At 36.2% G+C, this 27,496-nt stretch overlaps 1 protein-coding gene across 17 annotated transcripts in view; it reads right to left on the reverse strand.

Annotated features, from left to right (window-relative positions):
- The window catches only part of PPFIA2 (PTPRF interacting protein alpha 2), a 500,106-nt gene that overhangs the window by 382,145 nt on the left and 90,465 nt on the right, over window positions 1–27,496 (reverse strand). For 11 of the 17 annotated variants that reach the window (XM_070454264.1, XM_070454272.1, XM_070454269.1 and 8 more), the window contains one exon: window positions 18,955–19,008. The exons of the other annotated variants lie outside the window; for them this stretch is intronic. In XM_070454264.1, the coding sequence (XP_070310365.1) occupies window positions 18,955–19,008 (54 nt within the window). The remainder of the gene's footprint in view (window positions 1–18,954; window positions 19,009–27,496) is intronic. 17 annotated transcript variants of the gene reach the window in all.

The following is a 27,496-nucleotide window of genomic DNA, read 5'->3' on the forward strand; positions in this document are numbered from 1 at the left end:
GGCGTGCTGCAGTCCATTGGGTCACAAGGAGTAGGATACAACTAAGCAACTGACCAACTGCGACTTCCTATAGCACTTGAAATAAACTCCTATAAGACCCAACGTGACCAGGCTATTGCCTCTTATTCCAATCAAATGCAATACTCCAAGCAAATGTACTCAGTTGTTAACTTACTAAGCTTTCGTCACTCTTAATCCCTGTCTTAGTTCCCCAAGGGTGCTATAATAAATTAACAAAAGCTTGGTAGCTTCAAATGACAGAAATGTATAGTTCTGGGTGCCAGAAGGCTGAAATCAAATTATTGGGCAGCTTTGGTTCTTTCTGGAAATTCTGAAGGAGAATCTATTCCATGACTCTCTCCTAGTTGCTGGTGATTGCTAGCAGTCCTTAGCAGTCTTTGATTTATAGGTGCCTAATTCCAAACCCTGTCTCCATTTTTATAAGGCATTTTCCTTTGTGTCTTTCTGTGTGCTCTCCTCTTCTCATAAGGACACTAATGATTGGATTTACAGCCCAGTTTATATCCAGGATGTTTTCATCTCAAAATTCTAAGCTATCTCTATAAAGACTATACTTCCAAATAAGGTCACATTCCAAGATGTTGGGTAAATATGAATTGGAAGGGGACATTATTTAACCCACTACACTCCACAGGTTATTACATCTGCCCAAATATTCATCGACTACTCTTCTTTATTGAAGTCACTTTCTCAGAGAAAACGTCCTTGACTTGTCTTCCATTCCGTTGTTTCCTTCACAACACCAGCCAAACATGTATAATTTCAATATTATATTTAAATGTAGCATGTAAAATACATACATATAGACAGACATATATAAATACACTAAATGTATACATAGAAGACATACAGTAACATGTGTTTGTGTGTCTGTTATTATATACATAAATATTTAAAATTTCTGTCTTCCTGATATACCATGATGTCATACCTTATGCATTGCTTCATTTAATTAGCCAACATTTCAAGTTAATATATCATGATTTGCTTCAAGTTTTTTGGCCTTATAGCACAGACAGATCCAAAGGTGGCCTCCATGTTCATCCTTCCATAAAACCCTCTTTTTGAGCAGCTGGAGGGGGTTGACAAAAGGGATGAATATAGGGGCCACCATTGAGCATTACAGGGCCTGCAATTTGCTTCTAGTTAGATAAAATGCAGATAAATATGCATGTCTATATATGTGTATGCACATGCACGTACATATAATAATATCACCTAGCTTACAGCTTGATTGCAACCAGTTAAAACCCTCAGCAGAGGAGTCACCTAAGCTATTCTCAGACTCCGGACCCACAAACTGAGATAATATGTGTGTTGTTTTGAGCCTATTGTGTGTGTTTAGTTGCTAAGTCTTGTCCAATTCTTCTGCTACCCCATGGACTATAGCTTGCCAGGCTCTTCTGTCCATAGAATTCTACAGGCAAGAGCTCTGGAGTGGGCTGACATCTCTTCTCCAGGGGATCTTCCTGACAACAGGGATCAAACCCACACCTCCTGCATCGCCAGGTGGATTCTTTACCATGGAGCCACCAGGGAAGCCCTTTAATTCCATTAGATTGTATTAATTCGTTATATATCAACAGGAAACTGATACACCTCATAAAACAACATTAGAAGTGCTTCTTCTCTTAGAACTTTAACAGTATAATTCCTTTCTTAAATGGTCACAGAATTTACAGGTGAAGCCATCTTGTCCTTGATTTCTATTTGTGAGATTTTTTTTTTAATTGAAGATTCCATTACTTTCATTCAAAGTATTTGTACTTTTTTATTTCTTGGGTTAACACTGTTAAGATGTGCTTCCTTAGGAATTTTCTCATTTCATCTAGTTTTAAATGCACCCACATAAGCTGTGTTCAAACTTCTATTATTTTAAATTTTACCAACCCACCAGGGAATAATCAGTTAATTCTTTAAAAAAAATGTTTTGCTTTGCTAATACTTTATATTAAATATTTCTACTTTATTAATTTTTGTTGCTAGCTTCATTTTTGCCTTCTTTCTCTATACCCTAGGTTTTATTTGCTGTTTTATTTCTTGAGATAATGCTTCTTGAGATAATGCTTGGACCATTGATTTTTGGCCTTAATCTTTTCTAATCTATATTAATGATATAAATATGTCTTTAAGTGGCACTAACTTCATCCTAAGATTTTTCAGTATGCAGTAGTCCAATATCACTGAATTCAACATTTTTTTTCTTACTGTTATTTTGAATTTTCTGACCAATTAGAAATATACAGCATACCTTCCAAAAACTTACATACTTTCTATTTATCACTTTTAATTTCATTTTTATATTAATTTCTAGTTGAATTCTGCTATTGTAAAAGAAAATACTTTGTATGATTTCAATTCTTCAAAATTTTTTGAGTCTTTCTGTAAGACCCATATTTGTTTAGTTTGGGGAAATAAAATGCAAGATTCTTTATACATTACTGAGGAAAAGTTTATCACATTGCTGAAATTACCATTATTTTTATAGTTTTTATCTTTTTGTTCAGTCCGGTTTGAAAGAATTATTGAAATGTTCCACCATGACAGAGGACATTTTTATTCTTCTTTTATTTCTGCTAGCTTTTGTTTTTTATATATTTTAAGTGTTTATTACCATGTACATAAACATTTAAAATTTCTATCTTCCTTGTATACCACTTTTTTTATATTTAAGTTTCTCTTTTTATATTTAGCATTTCTTTATGAAGGACTACACTTTCTGGTATTAATGTAGTTATACCTGCTTTATTTTGTTACCTAGTTTTATATGGTATGCCTTTTCTACCATTTTGGTTTCAACCTTCATTTCCATATTTTAGAATTCTTTTACAAACTACATATAGTTTTAAATTTTTTTCTGACAATCCATATTTCACATTGACTATTTTTCACTTATATTTAATGCAATTACTTACATACATTTACTTAAAAGTTAGAATAATGATCTTGTTTGTAATGTCAAACTTTAATGAATTATCTGGCCTTTTAGAGAATGGTCATATGAATTTAATGAAACTTAGTGTTTCTGGATATGAATACTAAGATTTTTAATTCTTTTTTTTTTTTGCAAAAAGTATTGTTCATAGAAGAAAAAATAGTCAATTGTGAATTACTCATTTTAATCTATGACGAAGAAAAGGAAAAACAGAAAAATTAGCATTACCACAAAACTTTTCATCATACTCCAATAAGAATATAAACTGTTCCTATGAGTAAAACAAAAGAATATCTGGAGAATGTATTATGTAGCCAAAAGATACTTTTGCAAATTTCAGGGAAGCTTGATGAATGTTTTTGACCAAATATTGAATTTTTAAAATTATAACTCTTCTATGAAGTGAAAGTGAAAGTGGCTCAGTCATGTCCAACTCTTTGTGACCACACGGACTATACAGTCCATGGAATTCTCCAGGCCAGAATCTTGGAGTGGGTAGCCTTTCCCTTCTCCAAGGATCTTCCCAAACCAGGGATGAAACCCAGGTCTCCCACATTGCGGGCAGATTCTTTACCAGCTGAGCCACAAAGGAAGCCCAGGAATAGTGGAGTGGGTAACCTATCCCTTCTCCAGTGGACCTTCCTGACCCAGGAATCAAACCAGGGGCTCCTGCATTGCAGGTGGATTCTTTACCAGCTGAGCTAACAGGGAAGTCCATTTTTCCCCCTATAATACTTATAATTTCATAACTATATATCAATAACTTCAAATATCTTTTCAAAAACAATTTAATAGCCTATCATAACATCTCAGATTCCTATTATGTGGTGTTCTTAACACAACACAGATTTTATTTGAAAAGTAAGAATTCTGTATAATATTAACTTCATTATGAACATATAATCGGATTCCTTTTCAAAGTGCCTTTGGGGGTTATAATTAATGTTAAGTGAAAAATAAGCATATGCATGTAATTTCAGCATTCACATTTTGCTGATTCATGTTTCCCTGAATTTTAATTTGAAAAAGACAATCTTTACTGGGAAGTAGCTACAGTAAGTTGCTTTCCTTCCAGATGAGTATTCTTTCACATAGAGGCACAAGTTCCTAGACAGGACCAGAGAACAAGGAAGCCTTATGCTGCCTCCTCTGGAAGCCCAATGAGGAAAAAGGGGAGCCACAGAGTCTGCAATTTCTAACCCCGCTAAGTTTCGAATACTAACGGTAGAAAAGGGCAAATCCTCAGAAAACGAGCTCACTCTCATTTTGCCAAAGGAGGTGGAGTATCACTTCACTGAGATCCCTGGAAAAGCAGCAGTAGCAGCAGCAGCCCCAAATCGGAGCAAATCCTATTGTCTCAGGTTATCTGGAATGACCCACCAGACCTCCTTTTAAGAAAGCCAGCTGTGTGCAGTCATGGGCTTCCCTGAGAACTCAGTTGGTAAAGAATCCACCTGTAATCCAGGAGACCCCAGTTTGACTCCTGGGCCAGGAAGATCCCCTGGAGAGGGGAAAGGCTATCCACTCCAGCATTCTGGCCTGGGGAATTCCATGGACTACGGTCCATGGGGTCGCAGGGTCAGACACGACCTAGCGACTCACTTTCACTGTGCGCAGTCATGACTCTTCTATTAGAGAACAGCCAAACAACCCTTGGCCCAAAGCCTAGTCTCCTTGAGGCTGAACAGGTGTTTAGCCATTAAGATGCACAGGCACATAGAGGGTGTCTGAGGCTTCCTAAAAAATAAAAACATATATACTTAAAAAAATACCGCAGGCCCCTTAAATCTTATTTTCTAAGCTTCAGTAATTACATTTAAACTGATATACTGTATATAAGTTGCAGTAGTCAGTTTTATGAGTTGCTGAAGTCTATAGAATTGAACTATTTTTGGATACAAGAGAAAGACAGATCCTTAATTCCTTCCATCTGAAACAAAGGTTTTAATTAAATGCAAATTAGATCTTCAAGATTTGGTTCAACATTCACCTCTCAAAATAAGTCTTATAAAAAAATAAAAATAAAATCCCCCCAAACACACTTACCATGGTTATTTCCATTTAAAAGAAAAGCAATTATTTATCTATGTACCAATTTTTACACTTATCAATCATGTTTTAAAAAGAAACAACTGCTAACCACATTAAAGTACAAAAATCTATAGAGCTTAATTGATATCTTTCATTTCTTCTCAATTGCCCAGAATAGTATTGCACACATAATAGGCATTACAAATGTTTCCTAAATAAAACTTTATTTTTACTTTATATTTTTCACATTTTGATGAGCAGTTACATGTATAAAGCTGTATTTATCCATCTGTCTTTTCAGATAAACATCCTAAATTATAAGCATCTTTGATCAAGAATAAAAATAGTTCCACTTTATTATGTTGGATAAGAACAGTCTAATTAGAAACCAGCGTCTTGTTTAGTCGAGAAACTAAAAAAGATCCCATTTTTTGTAAGGTGAAATACATATTAAAACATATATATATAGATAAATATGTATGTATATACACAATTAAATGTGTATATATATATATAAGTAAATTCATGTATAATAAAAATAAGAGAAAAAAAAGCAACTAGGAAAAGAACATAATACAAGTATGTACAATGTCTATAATTGAAATTATATTACTATTTTTGATAGAATTATTATATAGATTTTAAGGAACAAAGACAGGTAAATTAAAATGATTCATATTAAGCTTTATATGATCAGAAAACTGAGTATATATTAATATATAGCTCAATGTTTTATTATTAACAAAAATAATATATCTTTGCAATAATGCAAGTTCCTAATTTATTTTACTATGTTGTTTTTCATTAACATATTGCTTTTGCCTCAAAAAATTTCAAGAACTATACCTTTATTTTTGTAGATTGATTAGAAATTAATAGTAACATGACCCTTATTTCTAATAAGTTGTTTTATTACTCTCAGCTTCTCATATAACTTCACGTATAATAGAAAAACCATTTCTAAAATGTCTCTTATTATATTAAAACACCAGTGAAGCAATATTCTGAGAGATCTCAGAAAAATGCTTCCACATTCCGTGTTATTCTAATGCCACCTTTGGATGTAGTCTACAATTCATATCTTTTTTCCTCCCCTTTCTTATTTAAGATGATTCAAATTTTTGAATACAGGAAACCATGTTCAAAGGCATCCTGTAATTAATTAGTGTTGAAATACATATATTTAAATTGGTCTAATCAATAAAGCCTTAATAAATAGGAAAATATCTAACATGTAAATCTTTTGGTATCATTTACACTAAGCATTCTATTTCTCTCATGATAAAATTCCTGCATATGAACTTTCATTATTTTTGCTACATATTTATGACACTAATAGCTTAAGTACCTATTCTGACTAGTTAAAATATTAATAAATTAAATAATTAAAATGAAGTTAATTCCTATCCCTTATCCATATTTACATAGAGGAAGCAAACATCTGATTCAGTTGTTATGTGTATCTCCAAACTCTAAGGGATACACATTTTTTTTTTCCCCTTGCCTTATATCCCATGGAATTGCCTGCTGATATAGCTGCTGAATAAATATCCAAACAGAGAGAGCACTGCTTTCTTCTATGAGTCACTGTTCTGGGTCCAATCTCATTTGGCTTAGGAGAAGCACACCCTTCTCTTTCTCATGAGAGTTAAAACTGCACCAATTCTTACCAGCTGAAATTCTGCTAGTAAGTCCTGTGGGGTACCAGTTAGAGGCTGAAGGTGGTGATTCACAGTGGCAGTACTGACATGATCATTAATTAACAAGTCTATGGTGAGTATGGTCTTCCCTGGTGGCTCAGTGGTAAAGAAACTGCATGCAAAGCAGGAGACCCGGGCTACATCTTTGGGTCAGGAAGATCTCCCGGAGAAAGAAATGGCAACCTCCTTCAGCATTCTCGCCTGGGAAATCCTAAGGACAGAGGAGCCTGTGGGCTACTCTCACAGAGTCGGACACGACTTAGTCAGTGAGCACGCACGCGTGGTGAGTATGTCTAGCACTGCCCCATGCAATGTGGAGATACTTGCCACCAATGGTAATATGAGTATGTCTAGAACTACCCCATGCAATGTGGCGATGCTTACCACCAATGATAATATGCTTTGAGACCCTGAGTATAACTTTAAACCAACAATGAAAGTTCCATTTCTTTTCTTTTACTCTCTTATTTATTGAAATTTTTCAATACCTGGTTCACATTAATTCGATCTGAAGACCTACTAGATTCTTCTTCATTCATTTGTTCATTGGAATGTATAGTTATAAGCCAGACAGAAAATTCTACTTTCAAAGGGATTATACTTAGTGACATTAAATGAGACAAATAAGATATTTAGTATCCAAATGCATCCTTATGCTATGGCATTGCTGTTATTTTTCCCAATGGTCAATATTTGAAGTTAGCCTTGAGTCCTAGTTCTTTTCCCCCTGGAAGATTCTACTAACACTGCCTTTGTAAGGTTTTATTCTCTACTATTTAAATTCCTGCTACCACTAGCATATTGTGAAGTACACTCCTGTAATCTCATTCCAGAATTATTATTATAACAGGCTCAATCACTTTCACCAGGCAGTATTCTGCTAGAGTTATTACATTAAGCACACAAATATGATCATATATATAGTATGTTTAAGTTTTCTTCTTATTCATTCAGCAAATATACATTGAGGGACTCATATGACAGGTATTAGTCCAGATCTTTGCAATATAATAGTGAACAAATGAGATAGTCTCTAACTATATGGAGTTTTTATTATAATAGAAGAAAACAAACAATAAGCATATAGGAGTAGAGAAAAGAATATTAGATGATCTCTCTGATAAAGTAGCTTTTGAACAGAGACCTAAAGAAAGTGAGGGAGTAGGCTTAGCAGGTCTCTGTGGAAACATCATGGTAAGCAGAAGGAATAATGGTAACAGCATGCCCTTGTAAAGACTAGAAAATTGTTAGTGCAACCAAAGTGGAATGAACTATGGAAAGGAAGCTACGACTTGAGTTCCTAGAGGCATTGGAAGGAGAGAAGTCATGAAAGGTCTTAGAAACCACTCCATGGGCTTTGGGAATTTTATTCTGATGGGAAGCCAACAATGATTTAAGCCTTGATGTGAAACGAGTCGACATATTCTAAGAAATTTATCCTGCTTGGTTCGCTGAGAAAGGATATGTGAGAAAGTATGGTGATTCAGACCAGGGTGGTAATTTTGTAGGGGTGGTGCAAATTGGTTAAATTATGAATAAATTATGAAGACAAAACCTACAGGATGACTCTAAGGTTTTTACTTTTGGAAACAGTGGTATGAAATAGACATTAATTTTTAGGGGTAAAATGCAGATTTGTGGAAACTGACAGAGAAGACCAGAAGCTCAGTTTTTAATCCATTATGCTTTAAATTTCTATTGGATATAAAAGTAGATACATAAAATATTTAGTTGGATTATACAAGTATGAAGTTCAGGGAAGTGATCAGTCTAGAGATGTAAATTACTCAGTTATCAGTGTCTAGATGGTACTTAAGCTGTAAAATAGGTTAGGATTATCAAGGGAGTAAATATGGGTAAAAAAAGATTGCAGAGTCCACATAAATAATCCATCAAACTGGCTTCTCAGTCCCTTGATGTCATCAGTTCCAATGAACTTCATGCCCTCTATAGTTCATCTATTTCCATGACCACAACCTGGATCTTACCAGCAGCTGGCAATGTTTTGGCCCCATGGTGCTTAAATCAAGCATCCTACTCTCTTGTAACCTCTTCCTACACTCACTGTGCCGGTTTTCAACTCATTGAGATCCTTTCCTATATTTGCTGCAATTCTTATTCATCTTAGACTTTATGATATTCTTGCTAATGTTTTCAGTTATGTTGCTTCATTGGTCTTCCATGCTAATTGCCTGTCAGAACAACCTGAAATCAAAATGACTGCAGGCATTCCCCTGTCCCATACCTGAGCCACAGAGCACTGTCGAAGCAAAAGCAAGCACAGCTTTATTGACATATTTATAACCAGTACAAATTCACTACCTACAACAAGTAGACCCAAAATCTTTCCACTAACCCATATATGGTTTGCATAGTTTGTCTACAATCCATAATGGCTAAATATATCTTCTCTATGTTCTTGAGCTATCTTAACTCATCATCTCCCTACCACTGTCAACTAATTAATTCTTTTTTACTTTGTGGGGAAAACAGAAGTCATTCAATGGAAACTATCTCAACTTTATAAGAGCCCCCCCGCACAAAATGTTTGCATCAGTTTCCATAATTTTTTTCTACCCTTATTCCACATTTGAACTGACATTGCTCTTTCTGTATAACATGCCCTGGATTCCACCTTATTCTGCTTCATCCAGTGGCCTATTAACTTCTCTTGCCTCATTAAATTCTTTCCCTCTCTATGAGCTTTCCATAGGTTTCAACACACTCAAATTTTCTCTCCTTAAAAAAATTTCTCAAGCTTATTTCTAATGTTGGCTATTATTTCTTTTCACTACATTCATAATTAAACTCTTTGCAATTATTTCCTTAAACACAGAATTCAATTCTTATCTTCCTATTGTTCAGTTCAGTTCATTCGCTCAGTCGTGTCCAACTGTTTGTGACCCCATGAACTGCAGCACGCCAGGCCTCCCAGTCCATCACCAACTCCAGGAGTTCAGCCAAACTCATGTTCATTGAGTCGGTGATGCCATCCAGCCATTTCATCCTCTGTCATCCCCTTCTCCTCCTGCCCTCAATCTTTCCCAGCATCAGGGTCTTTTCAAATGAGTCAGCTCTTTGCATTAGTAGGCCAAAGTACTGGAGTTTAAGTTTCAACATCAGTCCTTCCAAAGAACACCCAGGACTGATCTTCTTTAGGATAGACTGGTTGGATCCCCTTGCAGTGAAAGGGAATCTCAACAGTCTTCTCCAGCACCACAATTCAAAAGCATCGATACTTCGGCACTCAGCTTTCTTTATAGTCCAACTCTCACATCCATACATGACTACTAGAAAAACCATAGCCTTGACTAGACGGACCTCTGTTGACAAACTAATATCTCTGCTTTTTAATATGCTGTCTAGGTTGATCATAACTTTCCTTCCAAGTAGTAAGCATCTTTGAATTTCATGGCTGCAATCACCATCTGCAGTGATTTTGGAGCCCCCCCCCAAAATAAAGCCAGCCACTGTTTCCCCATCTATTTGCCATGAAGTGATGGGAACAGATGTCATGACCTTAATTTTCTGAATGTTGAGCTTTAAGCCAACTTTTTCACTCTCCTCTTTCACTTTCATCAAGAGGCTCTTTAGTTCCTCTTCACTTTCTGCCGTAAGACTGGTGTCATCTGCATGTCTGAGGTTATTGATATTTCTCCTAGCAATCTTAATTCCAGCTTGTGCTTCTTCCAGCCCAGCATTTCTCATGATGTACTCGGCATATAAGTTAAATAAGCAGGGTGACAATATACAACCTTGACATACTCCTTTTCCTATTTGGAACCAGTTTGTTGTTCCATGTCCAGTTCTAACTGTTGCTTCCTGTCCTGCAAGCAGGTTTCTCAAGAGGCAGGTCAGGTGGTCTGGTATTCCCATCTCCTTCAGAATTTTCCACAGTTTATTGTGATCCACACAGTCAAAGGCTTTGGCATAGTCAATAAAGCAGAAATATATGTTTTTCTGGAACTCTCCTGCTTTTTTGATGATCCAGCAGATGTCGGAAACTTGATCTCTGGTTTCTCTGCCTTTTCTAAAACCAGCTTGAACATCTGGAAGTTCATGGTTCATGTACTGTTGAAGCCTGGCTTGGAGAATTTTGAGCATTACTTACTAGTGTGTGAGATGAGTGCAATTGTTTGAGAATTCTTTGGCATTGCCTTTCTTTGGGATTGGAATGAAAACTGACCTTTTCCAGTCCTGTGGCCACTGCTGACTTTTCCAAGTTTGCTGACATATTGAGTGCAGCACTTTCACAGCATTGTCTTTTAGGATTTGAAATAGCTCAACTGGAATTCCATCACCTCCACTAGCTTTGTTTGTAGTGATGCTTCCTAAGGCCCACTTGAGTTCACATTCCAGGATGTCTGGCTCTAGGTGAGTGATCACACCATCATGATTATCTGGGTCATGAAGATCTTTTTTGTACAGTTCTTCTGAGTATTCCTGCCACCTCTTCTTAATATCTCCTGTTTCTATTAGGTCCATACAATTTCTTTCCTTTATTGAACCCATCTTTGCATGAAATGTTCCCTTGGTATCTCTAATTTTCTTGAAGAGATCACTAGTCTTTCCTATTCTACTGTTTTCCTCTATTTCTTTGCATTGATCACTGAGGAAGGCTTTCTTATCTCTCCTTGCTATTCTTTGGAACTCTGCATTCAGATGGTTTTATCTTTCCTTTTCTCCTTTGCTTTCTGCATCTCTTCATTTTCACAGCTATTTGTAAGGCCTCCTCAGACAATCATTTTTCCTTTTTGCATTTCTCTTTCTTGGGGATGGTCTTGATTCCTGTCTCCTGTACAGTGTCATGAACCTCCATCCATAGTTCATCAGGCACTCTGTCTTTCAGATCTAGTCCCTTAAATCTATTTCTCACTTCCACTGTATAGTCATAAGAGATTTGACTTAGGTCATACCTGAATGGTCTAGTGGTTTTCCCTACTTTCTTCAATTTAAGTCTGAATTTGGCAATAAGGATTCATAATCTGAGCCACAGTCAGCTCCTGGTCTTGTTTTTGCTGACTGTATAGAGCTTCTATATCTTTGGCTGCAAAGAATATAATCAATCTGATTTTGGTGTTGACCATCTGGTGATGTCCATGTGTAGAGTCTTCTTGTCTGTTGTTGGAAGGGGGTGTTTGCTATGACTAGTGAGTTCTCTTGGCAAAACTCAATTTTGCCTTTGCCCTGCTTCATTCTGTACTCCAAGGACAAATTTGCCTATTACTTTAGGTGTTTCTTGACTTCCTACTTTGGCATTCCAGTCCCCTATAATGCAAAGGACATCTTTCTTGTGTGTTAGTTCTAAAAGGTCTTGTAGGTCTTCATAGAATCATTCAACTTCAGCTTCTTCAGCATTACTGGTTGGGGCCTAGACTTGGATTACTGTGATATTGAATGGTTTGCCTTGGAAATGAACTAGATTGTACTTGAATTATTCCACTACAATTACTCTCACCTAGAACACCTTTTGGTCTCCCCTGGTGTCTCAGTAGTAAAGAGTCCACCTGCCAATGCAGGAGAAAGAGATTTGACCCCTGGGTCAGGAAGATGCCCTGGAAAAGGATACAGCAACCCACTTTAGTATTCTTGCTTGGGAAATGCTATGGACAGAGGAGCCTGGTGGCCACAGTCTATGGGGTTGGACAAGAAGAGAAGAAGAGTTGGACAAGATATAGCAACTATATAGCAGATCACCCTTTATCCTCCTATTGCTAAATTTCAATGGGGCACTCTGTTCTTGAGCTCTCAACATCATGAATCTGCTAAAAATCCTTTTCACCATCCTCTTGTGACCTTGGCATGTATAACTGCACATTTTTCTGGTATTCTTTCCTTGTAATCATCTCTGTTTTTTTTCTTTTTTGAAGCATACTCTTCCTCTTACCTTTACCTTTCCTCTGATCTTTAAATACTTTTCTTACTCAGGGCTTTATTCTGAATTCTCTTATCTTCTCATTAAGAATACATTTTTTATGTACTGATGAACCTATCTGCAAGGAAGGAATGATGATATAGATGTAGAAAACATACTAGTGGACACAGTGGGGGAAGGAGAAGGTTGGACTTGAGAAAGAAGCATTGATATATATACACTACCATGTGTAGAAGAGACAGCTCTTGAGAAGGGGCTATATAACAGAGTGTTCCTCTATGATGACTTAGAGGAGTGGGACAGGGGGAGGGGAGGAAGGATTGAGATGCAGCGATAAATATATAATTATGACTGATTTGAATTGCTGTATGCTAGCAACCAACACATCACTGTAAAGCAATTTTCCTATAATTAAAAATAAATTTAAAAAAAGATGAATTTTGGTTATTAAGTTCAAAAAATACTACATTTTTTGGAGAGATTTCATCAACTCCAATAGTATCAACTATTTCACATGTTCTATTTTATTCAACTACTCTAACTATTCTACATGTTCAAATCAGTGACTAATATCTGACCTCTAAATTCCAAAATCATTCACATATTCCCAACTCTGACACCTCAATTTAATGTATCAAAAATAGAACTCAGTATCCCCTCTCCAGAAACGCTCCACCTGGTAGGATTCTTTTCTCTATGTATGGTACCTTTATTCACTAAATTGCCATATTAGAAAGTTCAAAATCAGCCTGAACTTTTCCATAAGTTTTTTTCTCTCCCCTCCAAACCACCCCCTATTCCTGTGTGTTCATTAAGTCCTTAATAGCTCGTGAAGCAGTTTATTCCTCTCCATTCTCACTGTCACTTGACAGGCTCAAACTAAAAATTTAATGTTTTAATAAAATAAAATGTTGACTTTCCCCTGAGATATTGCCTCAATTAGTTTTCTAATACACTGAGACAAGAGCCAAAAAAAGTCACCATGATCGTTTTTATCATCTGTCCTTTGGATGACTGTAAGAGCCTCTTTCAATGGTTTTCTCACTTAAGCTTTTCTCTAAATCTCTCTTCAGTAGAGCCAGAAAAGTGTTTCTCAAGGACAGAGCTGATTAAGTGACTCTCCTATTTAAAGACTTTAACGGGTCCTCATGTTCAGTACAGAGCACAATGTTTTTCCATGGAATTTCTTCCTCTTGCCCTGTGTTATCTTTTACCTTCTATCTCATCACCACCTACCATCCTCCAGCTTATTTCATATGCTGCTGCTGCTGCTAAGTCACTTCAGTCGTGTCCGACTCTGTGCGATCCCATCCCTGGGATTCTCTAGGCAAGAACACTGGAGTGGGTTGCCATTTCCTTCTCCAATGCATAAAAGTGAAGTTTCTCAGTTGTGTCCGACTCTTCGTGACCTCATGGACTGCAGCCTACCAGGCTCCTCTGTCCACGGGATTCTCCAGGCAAGAGTACCAGAGTGGGGTGCCATTGCCTTCTCCTATTTCATATGCTAGCCACTCTGTTTTCTAATTTTTCACCTACACATATAGTATTTCCTTATTTAAAATTCCATGCTTGACTTTTTTCAGTTGGCAAGCTTCAACTCATTCTACAACTAGATATTGTTTTCTTTTATTTGCCTTCTTTGATCCTCCAGCCACCTCTTACTCCCAAATTGGATTACATGATCCACTTACTTACTTTCATCTCATCCTGTGCTTATATTACATTGCAATTATTTTACCAACCTGTCTCTTTAACTATATTATAGGATGCTGAAAAAAGAAACGGTGAATTGCTTACCACAGTATTTCTAAAACCTAAGTAAACGTCTAGCACACAGCATACACTCAGATATACACTAAATAAATTTGTTTGACTAAACAAATAGGACAATGAAAGTAAGTAATAAAGCAATAGAATGTTCAAGGTGAAAAAAATAACTTAGATCACAATTCAAACTCACATTTTGCATTGCCTTATCTTTTGAAGCAAGTGAGTAGAACATTGGAATTTTTTGAAAAATCAAATTAAAATCAGTTTGGAGGCTTTAAAATTTTTATGCTATTTACAATTTGAAAAATATATAACCCGATCTAAATAGCACCCTCAGGAAAATGAATTGGTTTTAAGTTCTGTGGAGTGTTTACTCAAATTGCTAAGAACCATCAGGAAGACCATTAAAAAGAGAACAGAAAGTACAAAAATATGGAATGTACAATTCTGGTTCCTCAGCAGGGAAAAAAATTAATACAGCTGGAGAATGTTCAGGACAGTGTGCATATCAAGCCTAAGGATACAGATTAGCTGGATAGTCACTTATTCACCATAGATTAGATTTTGTCCATATTAACTCTTAAAAATAACCAGAAATAATAAGAAAGTGAATAGCTGGTTTATATCAGCATATAAATAGTAAGAACACTTCTTCAACCAAATGACAAAGAGAAACTCCTCTCATTGTGTACATTAGTCTGCTTAGGTCTGTATCACTAAACTTAACTTTTGTGGCCAAAGCTTAGCTACTAAATCCCCCCTGCAGACTTAGACCTGGCTAGCAGTGTGGGACACATCCTGGCTCCTGGGTAAATGGTTGGCCAAAACCTCTGCGTCATTGGCTCATGGGCTCAAGACAAGACAGTGACCTGTCACACTGCTGATTCCGCATGGCCCTGCATAGCCACAGCGCTCCAGATACGAGGTCCAGCTGGTGCAGCAGTTGAACTGTTTATGCTTTGTACCTGCTTTTCAGCACCCAAAATCCCCTTGGCCATCAGAGACTGAGTTGTTTAGACCTTATCCTGGCCTTCCTATCAGCTGGCCTGATGGCCTGACGACTTGGTAATGTGAGACATCCCTGACATCTAACATTTCACAAGTTTTTCACTTTTAATAATGCTAATATTTACAATTTAAAACACTATGGTGAAATGGTGTATTTAAAGAGCACTATTTAATTTAATAATGACATTTTAATGATCTATTTTTCTTCCCTTTATTTTATATGGGTGTGTCACTCAGTCTTGTCTGACTGAGAGAAGGAAATGGCAACCGACTCCAGTATTCTTGCCTGGAGAATCCCGTGGACAGAGAAGCCTGGTGGGCTGCCGTCTATGGGGTCGCACAGAGTTGGACACGACTGAAGCAACTTAGCAGCAGCAGCACGTCTGACTCTTTGCAACCCCGTGGACTGTAGCCCGCCAAGCTCCTCTCTCCATGGAAATCTCCAGGCAAGAATACTGGAGTGGGTTGCCATTCCCTTCTCCAGGGGATCTTCCTGACCGAGGCATCAAACTTGGGTCTCCTGCATTGCAGGCAGATGCTTTACTGTCTGAGCTATAACGGAAGCCCCAAGAACACTGGAGTGGGTAGTCATTCCCTTCTTCAGGGGATCTTCCCGACCCAGGGATCAAACGTGGCTTATTCCCATGTTGCAGGCAGACTTTTTAATGTTAAAAAGTTTACTTATTTTTATATGTGAATATACGCAATGTACGTACACTAGAGGTTAATCTGTGGTCTAATTTTTGTGAATAAAAAATATATGCAGAATATATAATATCTTTGATACAATTTTTCAAAGATAATTTTGAGTTAACATAACAGGCAATATTTTTCTCAATGATAGAAGACATTTTGTCTAAGATAATTGTGTGATTTAGAAAATTCTGTAAGTTCTATATGAAGCAACAATGGGTTTCCAGTTTATGAATTTAAAAACATACTTCCTGAAATTCTTTTCAGAAGGAAATCATTATAGAACATCTTGAATTGTCCCCTGAAAATAATGAATGAGCCAGTCTCCCTTTCATTATTAGAATTACAACTAAGACTACTGGAATTTTCAAAATACCTCCTTAACATTTAGAGTAAAATATCAATGCAAACTGAATTCCTAGAGTTACACAAATTTATTCTTACCAGATATGCAAATGTATAAACACATTTGCAAATTTGACAAAAATTTTTATATACACTTGCTATCTGAAAAAATGTAACATTCACTTTTTTAATCTTCAGAAATAATATTTATATCTATTCACAGAAAATTTTTCAAGATTTAAATACACTCATACTTAAAGATGTATCTGGTATTTCTATTACACTGGTAAAGATATTACTCCACAGCTATGCTATTCAATGAGAGACCATTCATTCAACATTTTATATTACTCTGTTCAATAAGCAAAAATTATAAGACCTTGAATTTCTTACCAATGAAAATTTCAACACAGAATGGCTTTAGTAATACACTGTAAACATTTGTTAAAAATACATAACTTTAGAAATGGATAATGAATAATAGTATTTAGAAAATCTACTATAAAAACCCTTCCTAAAGAAAGAAAAAAGTAATATGAAACTTCAAATGCATTTAGTTTATGTATAATTTAATCTGACTTTCAGTTTTCTAATCTGGGGGCAAAAACAGTATATAATTCAAAGTCTTAAATGACTGAAGCAACTGTAGACATTATTACCATTTTACCTTCATATCTGGACTACTTTTATAAGTTATATAGAATATTAAAAACAGGTTTTATTACATAGCTCTTGGTAATATGCTTTGGCTATCTCTTTAACAAGAGGATAGCTCTTTAACAACAGTAAAAAAAAAAAAATGTATACTGTTAACACTCTAGATTGTCTAAGCACTCAAATACTCTGACATTTGTGTGAAAAATTTCCACTCTACAAAATGTTATAAAATAAACACACCTTCATGTTAGGAGATGCCAAGGGAGAACCTCTATCCTCATGATATTATAAATTATATCCAAAGAAAAGACAAACATATGTGTAGTATAAAACACAGATACATATTCACTTCACTTTAGCTCTTAGAAATGAAGTTGGTTAAGTTTGCCTTCAGGTCATCAACTTTCATTTCTGTGACCTTTTTGCCACAGGGGCTTCTTTTAATAACAAGGCTTTAATGCTGACTCAATCTTCCATAGTTTGAAATTTGCCTTCTTGAAAGGATGTGATTAACTTATTTTAACACGAAAAGAGCAGGTAAGAGTTTTATGGCCACATGTAGAAGAGAGGTATTTTGCTTAGTTTTGAACAAGAGACAAATCCTCTTAAAACCAACTTATCTCTAATTGCAGAATTCTTTCAGGAATCAGTGAACAGTGAGGGAGGTATTTTAAAGGGAATGGACTTATTCTTCTAATAAAAGGGGAATGCTATGCACAAACATAATGCAAAACAGCAGGGTGAAATTACATCACATAAGCAGTGACCTATACTACTTGCATATAGGACTGGCCAAAAATCCTGTCATAATATACTTGCTGGGCTGACTCACATTTCATCTTTTCTTATGCTTCAGTGTAATATATTCAGGGACTAAATATAAGCAGCTATCTGAAGACAATACATTTTTTTTCTGCATAAATTCAGACCATGAAACTAACAGGACTAACAGGACCATGAAACTATTTTAGTCTACAGGAATGGACTAAAATACATTGTTTAGCCTACTTTAGGAGCAATTTGATAAAGATTAGATAGCATCATGAGATACACGAGAGTAAGACAGGAGAGAAAAAGCTACAATTAGTTTTCTTTAACACTTCAGTGATGTCTTAATGTAATTATGGACTTCAGATAGATGCCTAGATGAAGTATAGCTGAAAATTGATAACACAGGATTTTGTTTCATATTAAACCTCACAGAGCTAAGTGAAAAAGAAGCAGTGATTAAAAAAATATATACTTTGGCTATTTGTTGAAATACACTGAATTTTATCACTTGAGATAATGCCATAAACTTATGTTTGTGCCTGGAGAGTGAAATCACAGGAATGTTATTTTACTGAATGTTTTCTGAGATCAGACATCACAGAAAAGAATACAGTGTTCCAATATTAGACTATCAATCTCTTGTTATTGTCTAAAAATAACAATCTTCTAAAATTTTCATGTATTTGATGGGTAAAGTAGGAAAGAAACAGTGATATCAAGAATCAACACTGTGAAAAAAATGGCCTGAAAAAAAAAATCTTTTTTCTCAGTAACAAGAGAGTATATTGCAACCAAAATCATACACTTATTTGAAACAGTAAACTCTCAAGTTACAAAAATTTTAACTTCTGTTGTAACCCATTAGTAGGATGTAAGGTGTTTATACATTCTAATGAAGCTTTCATCCCTATTTTTAGAGTCAATATAGGGATGAATTTTACAAATTATTAAAACTTTTTAAAAGACCAAATGACACCACGAAGCAAGCTCACATTTTTATATTAGCTATTGCAATAGCTATAAAGGTTGTAAAGAACCTAGTCCAAAAAGTTACCTGTATAACTACTTGTATACAAGTAATCCTGATGATCTGGTATGTACATAATTCAATTTGTCAATAGTTAAATTTAATGAAGAATCTAACTTACCGGTGGATCAGCCCCCTTAGAACCAGTCAGCCCTCCTGTTAGGGATTCGATATCCTGAAAAGGGGAGAGGTGTTGATTGTAAAATGCTACTGAACAGCATGGAGAATTTCCCAGTCCCAAAAGTAATATATCTTTTAGCTACAAAATGAGGGTACTCAACTACATTTTTGTTTTGTCTTGCGCTAATTTTGCTTATGGTAAAGCTATGCCAATTTTTGTTATCTAAAGATCTAGATATTTTCTGTACAATCTGTAAATAGAAAAAAATACAAACAGATTAATTATTCTTGAAATATGCAAAGAAAATGGCCCTAGGTTAGAAAGCAAATGTTTCATTCTCTAAAAAGCTGAAGTGAGGGTGGAACTGAATAAAGAAAATTAAATGAAATTGCAATTTAACACATTATTTGCAAGAATTTTGAACCTATGGAAAATGCTCAAACTACAAAAAAATCTAATTATCTTCAGTTCACTCAATTACTATACATGTTCAGTTGCTAAGTCGTGCCTGATTCTTTGCGACCCCAAGGACCACAGCTCACCAGGCTCCTCTGTCCATGTGATTTTTCCAGGCAAGAATACTGGAGTGGGTGGCCATTTCCTTCTCCAGTTACTACATATAGAAGATGAAAATTTAAACAGATCTGGATAGATTAGCTATTCTTTCACAAGGATTGATTTCTAATCTTAAATTGGTAACCACAGTAGATCATGCCTTGAGCAAAGATTACAATTGACAAAGATATCACAAATGAAGAAATGGGTGATGCTGTGGCAAACTAGAAAGCAAGTGCCCTGTTTTAGGGACAGCTGCAGCTCTTTTTTATCAGTTCATGGCTTTGGTTCCAGGGTTACTAATCATGATCTTTTTAAAAGAATCTAGAATTGTAGGTTTTTAAGTAAAATCTCTCGGGATGCTAACGTTTGCAGCCTTTAATTTTTAAACCAGCCCCCTCTCCTCCCAAATAAAAAAAAAAGGAAAACAAACAATCTGCTCAGAGGTAACAGAAAGAAGTTTAGGATTACATAAACAAATCACACTTTTTGCTAAAATGTTTCTGTCTTGTGACCCTGGTCACTCCTTATCTGTTTGCATCTAGCTGAACGCAGAGGTTTGAGGAATCTGGGGAAATGCAGTTGCAGCTAGAAATCAGAGATGAAAGAAAGGCATCGGCGTAAAGACAAAAGGCAAAGAAATTTAAGTATCTATCAGAGAATCAGCCGAACACGCAGATATTATTAAGAATGCTACTAATTCTCACGGTCTTGAGAAAAATTAATCAACAAGAGAGTTCTGAAGATGCATGGAAAAGGCATTGTTATTCAAGATTTTTAACATGCTGAATTAAAGCAAATTATGAATTCATGGCTCTAAAGAGAATACAGATGTATACTTTTACTCTTTTAATTAAAAAAGAATTTTTGAGCTCATATTCTACTCTGAGTGTAAGTTGAGATAGTGTCCTACTTGCACAAAAACCCAAGTTAAACAGGGCTTATCCATCACTTGACGCAAAAATAATTTTCAGGTGTGAACAACAAGAGAAGTATGTGTGAATGCATTTATGTTGTAAAATTAATAGGTGAAATAAGCAAATCCCTTGAGAAACTCTGAAAATAGTTGAAAGTGAGTCAGTCTTTTAGATGGCTGTTGAATATTTTGTCTACCAAAATATAACTTAAATCTTTGACAAATGTGTCTACCTTGTTTTCACATGTCTTCTTAAATACATAACAGAAAGGGAGATACTAGAAAGTAAAAACATTAATTTTTATAGATAGTTTTAAAATTTGCTATTGTAATAATGCTATTTGATTAAAACATTCAAATCAAACTTTGATTTTTTTTTTAGGTTATGGAATTTAGATTTAATAGCTAATAAAATGATTATTACTTACTGAACATTTACTACATGTAGATATTCTTTAAATGCTTTGTATACATTATAAACAGTCTTAGAAAATAGCTACAACAACCTTATAAAGTAGTTATTCTTTTCTCACTTACCAGGTTAAAACGTTTATATAGCTTAACCAATATCATACAGCTATTAAAAAGTTGGGTTACAAAATATATTTGTATGATTCCAAACCTGATTGATTGATTGATTTTCAAGCCTGTATGTTTAACACCAATAGTAGGGAACAGCTTCACCTTGGCATCCTGGTGAGTGTGCACATATCCACGTGGGCCATGTGGGCAAGGCTAACCTTTGGCTGGCACAGGTCTTAGTGGAACTTCCTTTGGGCCTCCCAGGAACACGATAACATAAGCAAGCTATGAAGAGCTTCCACACAACTGGTTCTCATTCTCCTCCCTGGCACCAGTGAGGCATGGAATTTTCCCTTGCACCCCCAGATCCACCTACAGGATATAGAATTACTAAAGCTCAGGATGGAATGGGCTCCCCCTCAACAGAAGAGCCCACTGCTCTTACTGTCTGTTATCTGGCTTAACCAAAAGTGGTGTCCTGTGGGCCTGGGGTCCAGGTCCCGGACTGGACTTAGGCAAGCAATGTGACTAAGGTGAAAAACGTAAGGAGACACTCAGTTTGAAGGTCATACAGGTGCTGATCCAGCCCTTACAGGATCCTGAGAGTGATACCCCTTAAATGTTATACGCCATTCTTAAATAGTATAGCCCATTCCTAGACATCTGCAAAACAAACTGACATTTGTAGAATCCTAAGAGGGAATGGCTCTTTAAACCCCATGCCCTAAGTACCTGATTTGCTCACCCTAGTCCTGGCCTTTCTAGGGATCTGGAAAGCTGCCACAGAGGTGACTCCGTTTATGCTGTGTATGTAATATACTGTCAGTCCCTTTGGATCCACTGTCTCCTCAGTCAAATCTACAGAAATGTGGGAAGCTAACCTGGCACCTGCCATGTGCTTCTTGGGGATGGCCTGCTGCTTACCATCAGCATTACACAGCCTCTGTATAGGTGGATTGTTACCACCTATACAGAACCCAGTAAACTAGGATTAATGAACTGCATGAACTATGTAATCAACTTTCTGAAAAAGAAAATCCAGCTGATGAAAGTTTCACTTCCTTCTCCAAGGTGTCAGACACCTAAGTGAGGTTATTAGTCAGTCTTTGACAGAAGCTATGGAGAGTCAGTCTCTTTTACACGGGAAAACTCTGCTCCTGAGATGGAAGGTTGGTCATTCAAGGCTGATCCATGAATCAGAAATCTTGGAAAGGCTGAACTGCAAGTGGGATGGCGCAATCAGTGTCATAGCTCTGAGCACAGGAGATTTGAGGGCAGCCCTTTGAGGGAAGGTTTAAAATAAATTCCACTTTGTGCCGCACTGATGCTCTTGGTTGCCTATCTATCTGCACCCCCTTCCCATGATCGAAAAATGGATATATTTTTTTTCCCTTTGACACGTAATTTGAATGATTGAGCTGTAGGGATTCATCATGTGGTTTTTCATGCAAATCATTAAGTTCAGATGTTGAAAAGCCTGCTTCTTCTGTGTGGAGATGGGAAAAAGGAGTACTTTGGGAGTACAGGGCCATTGATGGATCCTTATTTTTATCCCTGAAGAGTAGGATCAGCCAATTATGGTAAAGAAGAAGATGACAAGGTAATCTGGGTATTAAATATGCTAAAATGAAGAAAATAAAGCTCTAAACAGTCAACTGAATTTAACATTGCACATGTCATCAAATTCAGAACATCTTAGAACCTATAATAGCTACATTTAAAGTTAATATCAAGTATTCAAGTATTATTCTTCCAGTTACTTTATATAATATGAAAATACTTAAAGCAATATAATATTGTTACCAGCTATGAGTATGTTAAAATTTGATTTATGTATATTTTTAACTTGTAATAATTTTAGAAATTCTTTAGAGGAAAGTGACCATATTTCAATATAGAGTACATTTTTGTGCACAAAACAATCTATGAAAAATGTATTAGTACAGTAAAATCAATATAAAATAGTAAAACATCAACCATATTTATTGAATAATTACATACTCAATATAATGACTATATAAAATTTGTTTCAAGGTCTTAAAAAATATGATGAGGTATCTTATGTTTGTAAAGAAGTTTACACAATTCATATATTCAAAATATCAAAATTCAGCATTTCTCTCATCTCTTTCATGGAAAAACCCCCCAAATGTCTCTCATGTTCCATTTTCTCTCAATGCAGGCTTCTATCCCCACTACATCATTGCTACCCCTCTTACCAAGGTTACTAATGACATCTAATTGGCTGAATCAATGGTCAGTGTTCCATCATCAATTTTCTTGATCTCTAAGCCACATTTGACACAGTTAACCACTCCATCCTTCTTGAAATACTTTTTTTTTCTTCTTAGTTTATTTAGTACCATGGCTTTTATCCTCAGAGATCTACACTGCCTACTCCAATTTCCACTTGGGTGTATTACAGTCATCTAACACTTAACACTGCAAAATCAAACTTGGTTTTCACCTCAACTCCTCCCTCAAGGTAGGTTTCTGTTCCAGTACTGTCCATCTTGACATCACCATTTATCAAATTTCTCAGGTCCAAATCCATCCGCAAATCCTGCCAATTCTAGGTTTAAAATATGGCTAGGAGCAGACTATTTCTTATTACCTACATTGCTGTTGCTATTAAATCTCTAAGTCACGTCTGACTCTTTGCAACCCCATGGACTGTAGCCGCCAGGTTCCTCTCTTCATGGGATTCTCCAGGCAAGAATACTGCAGTGGCATGCCATTTCCTTCTCCAAGGGATCTCTCCAAACAAGGTATTGAACCCGCATCTTCTGCACTGCAGGCAGATTCTAAAGAATCACTGAGCCACAGAGGAAGCCCAGCCACCTATGTTGCTGCCATCCTAATCCCTTGGATCATATCAACAATATCTTCCCTTGGGCTAAAGAATTATCTTTCTAACTGTCGTCCCTTCATGTGTCCTTGTCTCCTCTTTCCCCATATATTCTCCACGCTGCAGTCAGAACTATCCATTTAAAATGAAGGTTAGGTTAGATCACTCCCATGATCCAAACCCCTCCATGGTTTCCCATTAATCTTAGAATAAAATACAAACTCACTACTATGTCACGCAGGCCCTGTGATGATCTGGTTTTGGCTGTTCACTGATCTTGGCCCCTCCATGGTTTCCCATTAATCTTAGAATAAAATACAAACTCACTACTATGTCACGCAGGCCCTGTGATGATCTGGTTTTGGCTGTTCACTGATCTTGTCTTTTGCCATCATCCCTCTCTCTCATGCGAGCCAGCCACACTGGCTCCACCGCTGTTTGAAAAACAACCCAAATACAATCGACTGTCTGAATCAGTGAAGGTGCCACCCAAAAGCAACAGGCAAACTCGAAAACAAGATGCTTAATCCGAGGGTATTTTACAGAGATATGGATGGTTGAATGGATCCAGTGCAATGGTGAAGCATGGAGACTGGCAGGAAGTTGTAAACACTCCAAGCCCAAAGGGGTTCAGTGAAAAAAGAGAGTTGTCTGGAGTTCAGCAAGGAATGATCACCACCCACCAGCCTCTAGAGCAGTTTGCCATGCGGTGGGAGCTCAAGAAGCACTTTGTAGATGAATGACTGAATGAATAAATCAGGTAATATAATTTATACTTAAAAAAGGCAAGTCTCAGAGGATGTAATTGAAGTATTTCTCATTGTTCCATAAATGTATCACTTTGAAAGCATAGCTCAAGGCAATAGTGTCTGCATACCAAGTATTTTTAGTATGCCTGAATGAACAAATTAATGAATCCTTGTGTAAGAGCACACATCTGGTAAATGCTCCGAAGAAGCTTTGAAATCCTGGGTGTTGTAACTTCAAGCTCAGTATGCATTTTTTTTTCCATTATACATCACTAAAGAGATACCCTCCTTCAAAAAAGACACTCAACTCTATATTATCTTGAGGCAATACATTTCTCTATACCCATAGTTTCTAGTTCAAAGAAGGAAAATATACAAAATGATTTAATAGAAAATGAGAGTCAGACATGACTAAGCGACTCAACTGAACTGAAACATTGAATTCATCTTCTGGTGAAATACTGCCAATATTTCAATTAAAGACCTGACACCCTAATCATTGCACAATAAATAAATCAATGGTTGAAAACTTTACATGACATATGTGCTGAATATTAATAAACAGTTCAAATACATTAATGTAAAAATAAGAAATGCTCATTTTTAGGTAACATTTCAGAGTGTAGGTACATAGTACTGGGCATGAGTAAAAGTCAAAAAACAAAATTTCCTTAAAAAAATCATTCAGTGTTTTACATAAGGCTTAATGGAAACAATCTTTCATCACAGAACACCAGCTCCTTGAGGCAAGCATCCAAATAATGAATCTGAGTTTATTAATGAGGCATCTTTCCTCTTTTACCAGACTTAAGCTGTTAGTGTTTCCTTGGCAACTTTACAGGGTAAATTTCCTGGGAGGCAGAGAAGATGCAAGAAACACACAACCAATTTCATAAATCGCTTTCTTAAGGCCAGAAAGTACTTTAGTACTTCTTTAAAATTTTTAATCGAGGAAAATAGCTACATTTTTACTTTGAACATAGTCTGGCACAAATATGAATGTTCTCTGAGCCACAGAATTAATTCATTAAAATGAGAATGACTGAACACCTGTTATCACTGAGGCACTGGGGTGGACACAGACAGTATGATGTTGAATAAGTCAAAGTCACAGCTCTCCAAGAGTCCAGAGTCACTTAGTCAACAACACATCGCACACAAAATAAGCATAAGGCACCACATTGAATCTGATGGATGGAATCCAGAGACTTCAAGGATCTTTCAGCATATCAATCTGAAGAACAACATGAGGAAGAATTCAGGGAAATAAGGTGCTAAACTTACAACACCTAGGGGTAATAGGGGTAAATTTCATAGAGAGACAGTAAGTTTGAGTATTTCCTGTTGCTGGAATTGTATTCATTTTTGCATGCATACCAGGTAAGTCTGCCCTAAGATCTTGGTTGGGTAACATAATAATTAACATTTATTAAGCACTTATTGTACCAGATGCCATGTTGAGAGCTCTACTGTCTCATTTAAAGCATCCCAGCTCATTTAGCTGTTAATATTTTCATCATTTTTAAGATGGTGAAACAATCTTCAAGACTTTAAACGATTTGACAAAGGTTACATAACTAATAAGTGTTCAAATCTAGACAGGCTAACTTCAGAGGCAGTGATTTTTAACAATATGGCTCTCTTGACTAACTGGAGGTGTGGTAAAACTATGGAGGACATTTGGCACACCACACAGAGACTTAGGAGAAAACATATTTATTTAATATTTGTATAAGGAATGAATAAAATTGCAAGCAGAATTCTCCTGAAGTGAGGTGGATATTTTCTGATGGGACAAAAAACATCCTGGTTTGACCTACAGATATGAGCGTTAACACCATTGGATTTAGCAAAAAAGTAAAATTCCAAAGATTTTTGCTCTATATTTCTAACTTCAAAGTATCCTCCTCAAATAATTTAAACCAGGACAGGAACTCTACATATATTAAAAACCTAATTGTGTCAATGTTGCATGGAATAGGGTTTTCTGAAGAAAGTACAGAAGAGGTTTAAGGTTCTGCCTTTTCTATGGAGGGCCCTCTTGGAAGAACTTTCCATTATCATTTGTGTGTGATACTTTTTTTCTTGTCTATTCCCCTGCATATGGCTGAGGTGATAAAAGGGCAACTTTTGCTAAATTTTGACTCAGACTCAGCTCTGTTTTTGCCAACTTTTCCACACTGATGGGTCCTTGTTATCTCAAACTCAATACAGCCAAATCAGACACCCTCTCCTCTCCTCCTCTCGCTACGCTGGCCAACTGCCTCCACCCAGCTTCTTTCCTCAGTGTTTATCTCTAGGCATTTCCAAAAGGCAGTCGATCAAGATTTCTGGAGGTCAATAGGGTATTCCCACACTCTGGTATTCAAATAACAATGCCGGTCAATTTTTCCCTTCTGGGTATCCACTTAGTTCATTCTACTACCTCCTTTCATCATCCATTCCATTCACTACCTTAGCTCAAAGCCTCATCTAATTTTACCCCTATTCCTACCTTTCTCCAAAACAGTGTCTTTCTTGAGTTCTTTTTTTTCTACACTAATCCTTATATTAATATGGTCTCTTCTCCAGAGACGTGCTTCTTGCAATGTGACCTGGAAACTAGGAGCATCAGTGTCACCTGGAAACTTTAGAAATGCATTTTCTTGGGCTTTACTCTCGTCTTGCTGAGTCAGAAACTCTGTGTTTGATGCTTGCCTAGCCCTCCAAGTGAGTTTTGATGCAGGGTAAAGTTTAAGAATCACTACTTCAGAATGATGTCTTTCAAATGCAAACATGTGTATGTTAACTCCTATACTCAGTCCTTAATAATAAGATCTTTTTCTTCTTAGAAAGAGAAACATATCAAGTATCTTTATGCATGACTTTTCATTACATGGTTCTAGACTACTTTTCCTATTTCACTTTTTACCACCTCTTCAAAAGAAACCATATACTCCCATTATAATGAAT

Source organism: Odocoileus virginianus, chromosome 24 (genome assembly GCF_023699985.2).
Source record: "Odocoileus virginianus isolate 20LAN1187 ecotype Illinois chromosome 24, Ovbor_1.2, whole genome shotgun sequence".
In the NCBI taxonomy this organism is placed as follows: domain Eukaryota; kingdom Metazoa; phylum Chordata; class Mammalia; order Artiodactyla; family Cervidae; genus Odocoileus; species Odocoileus virginianus.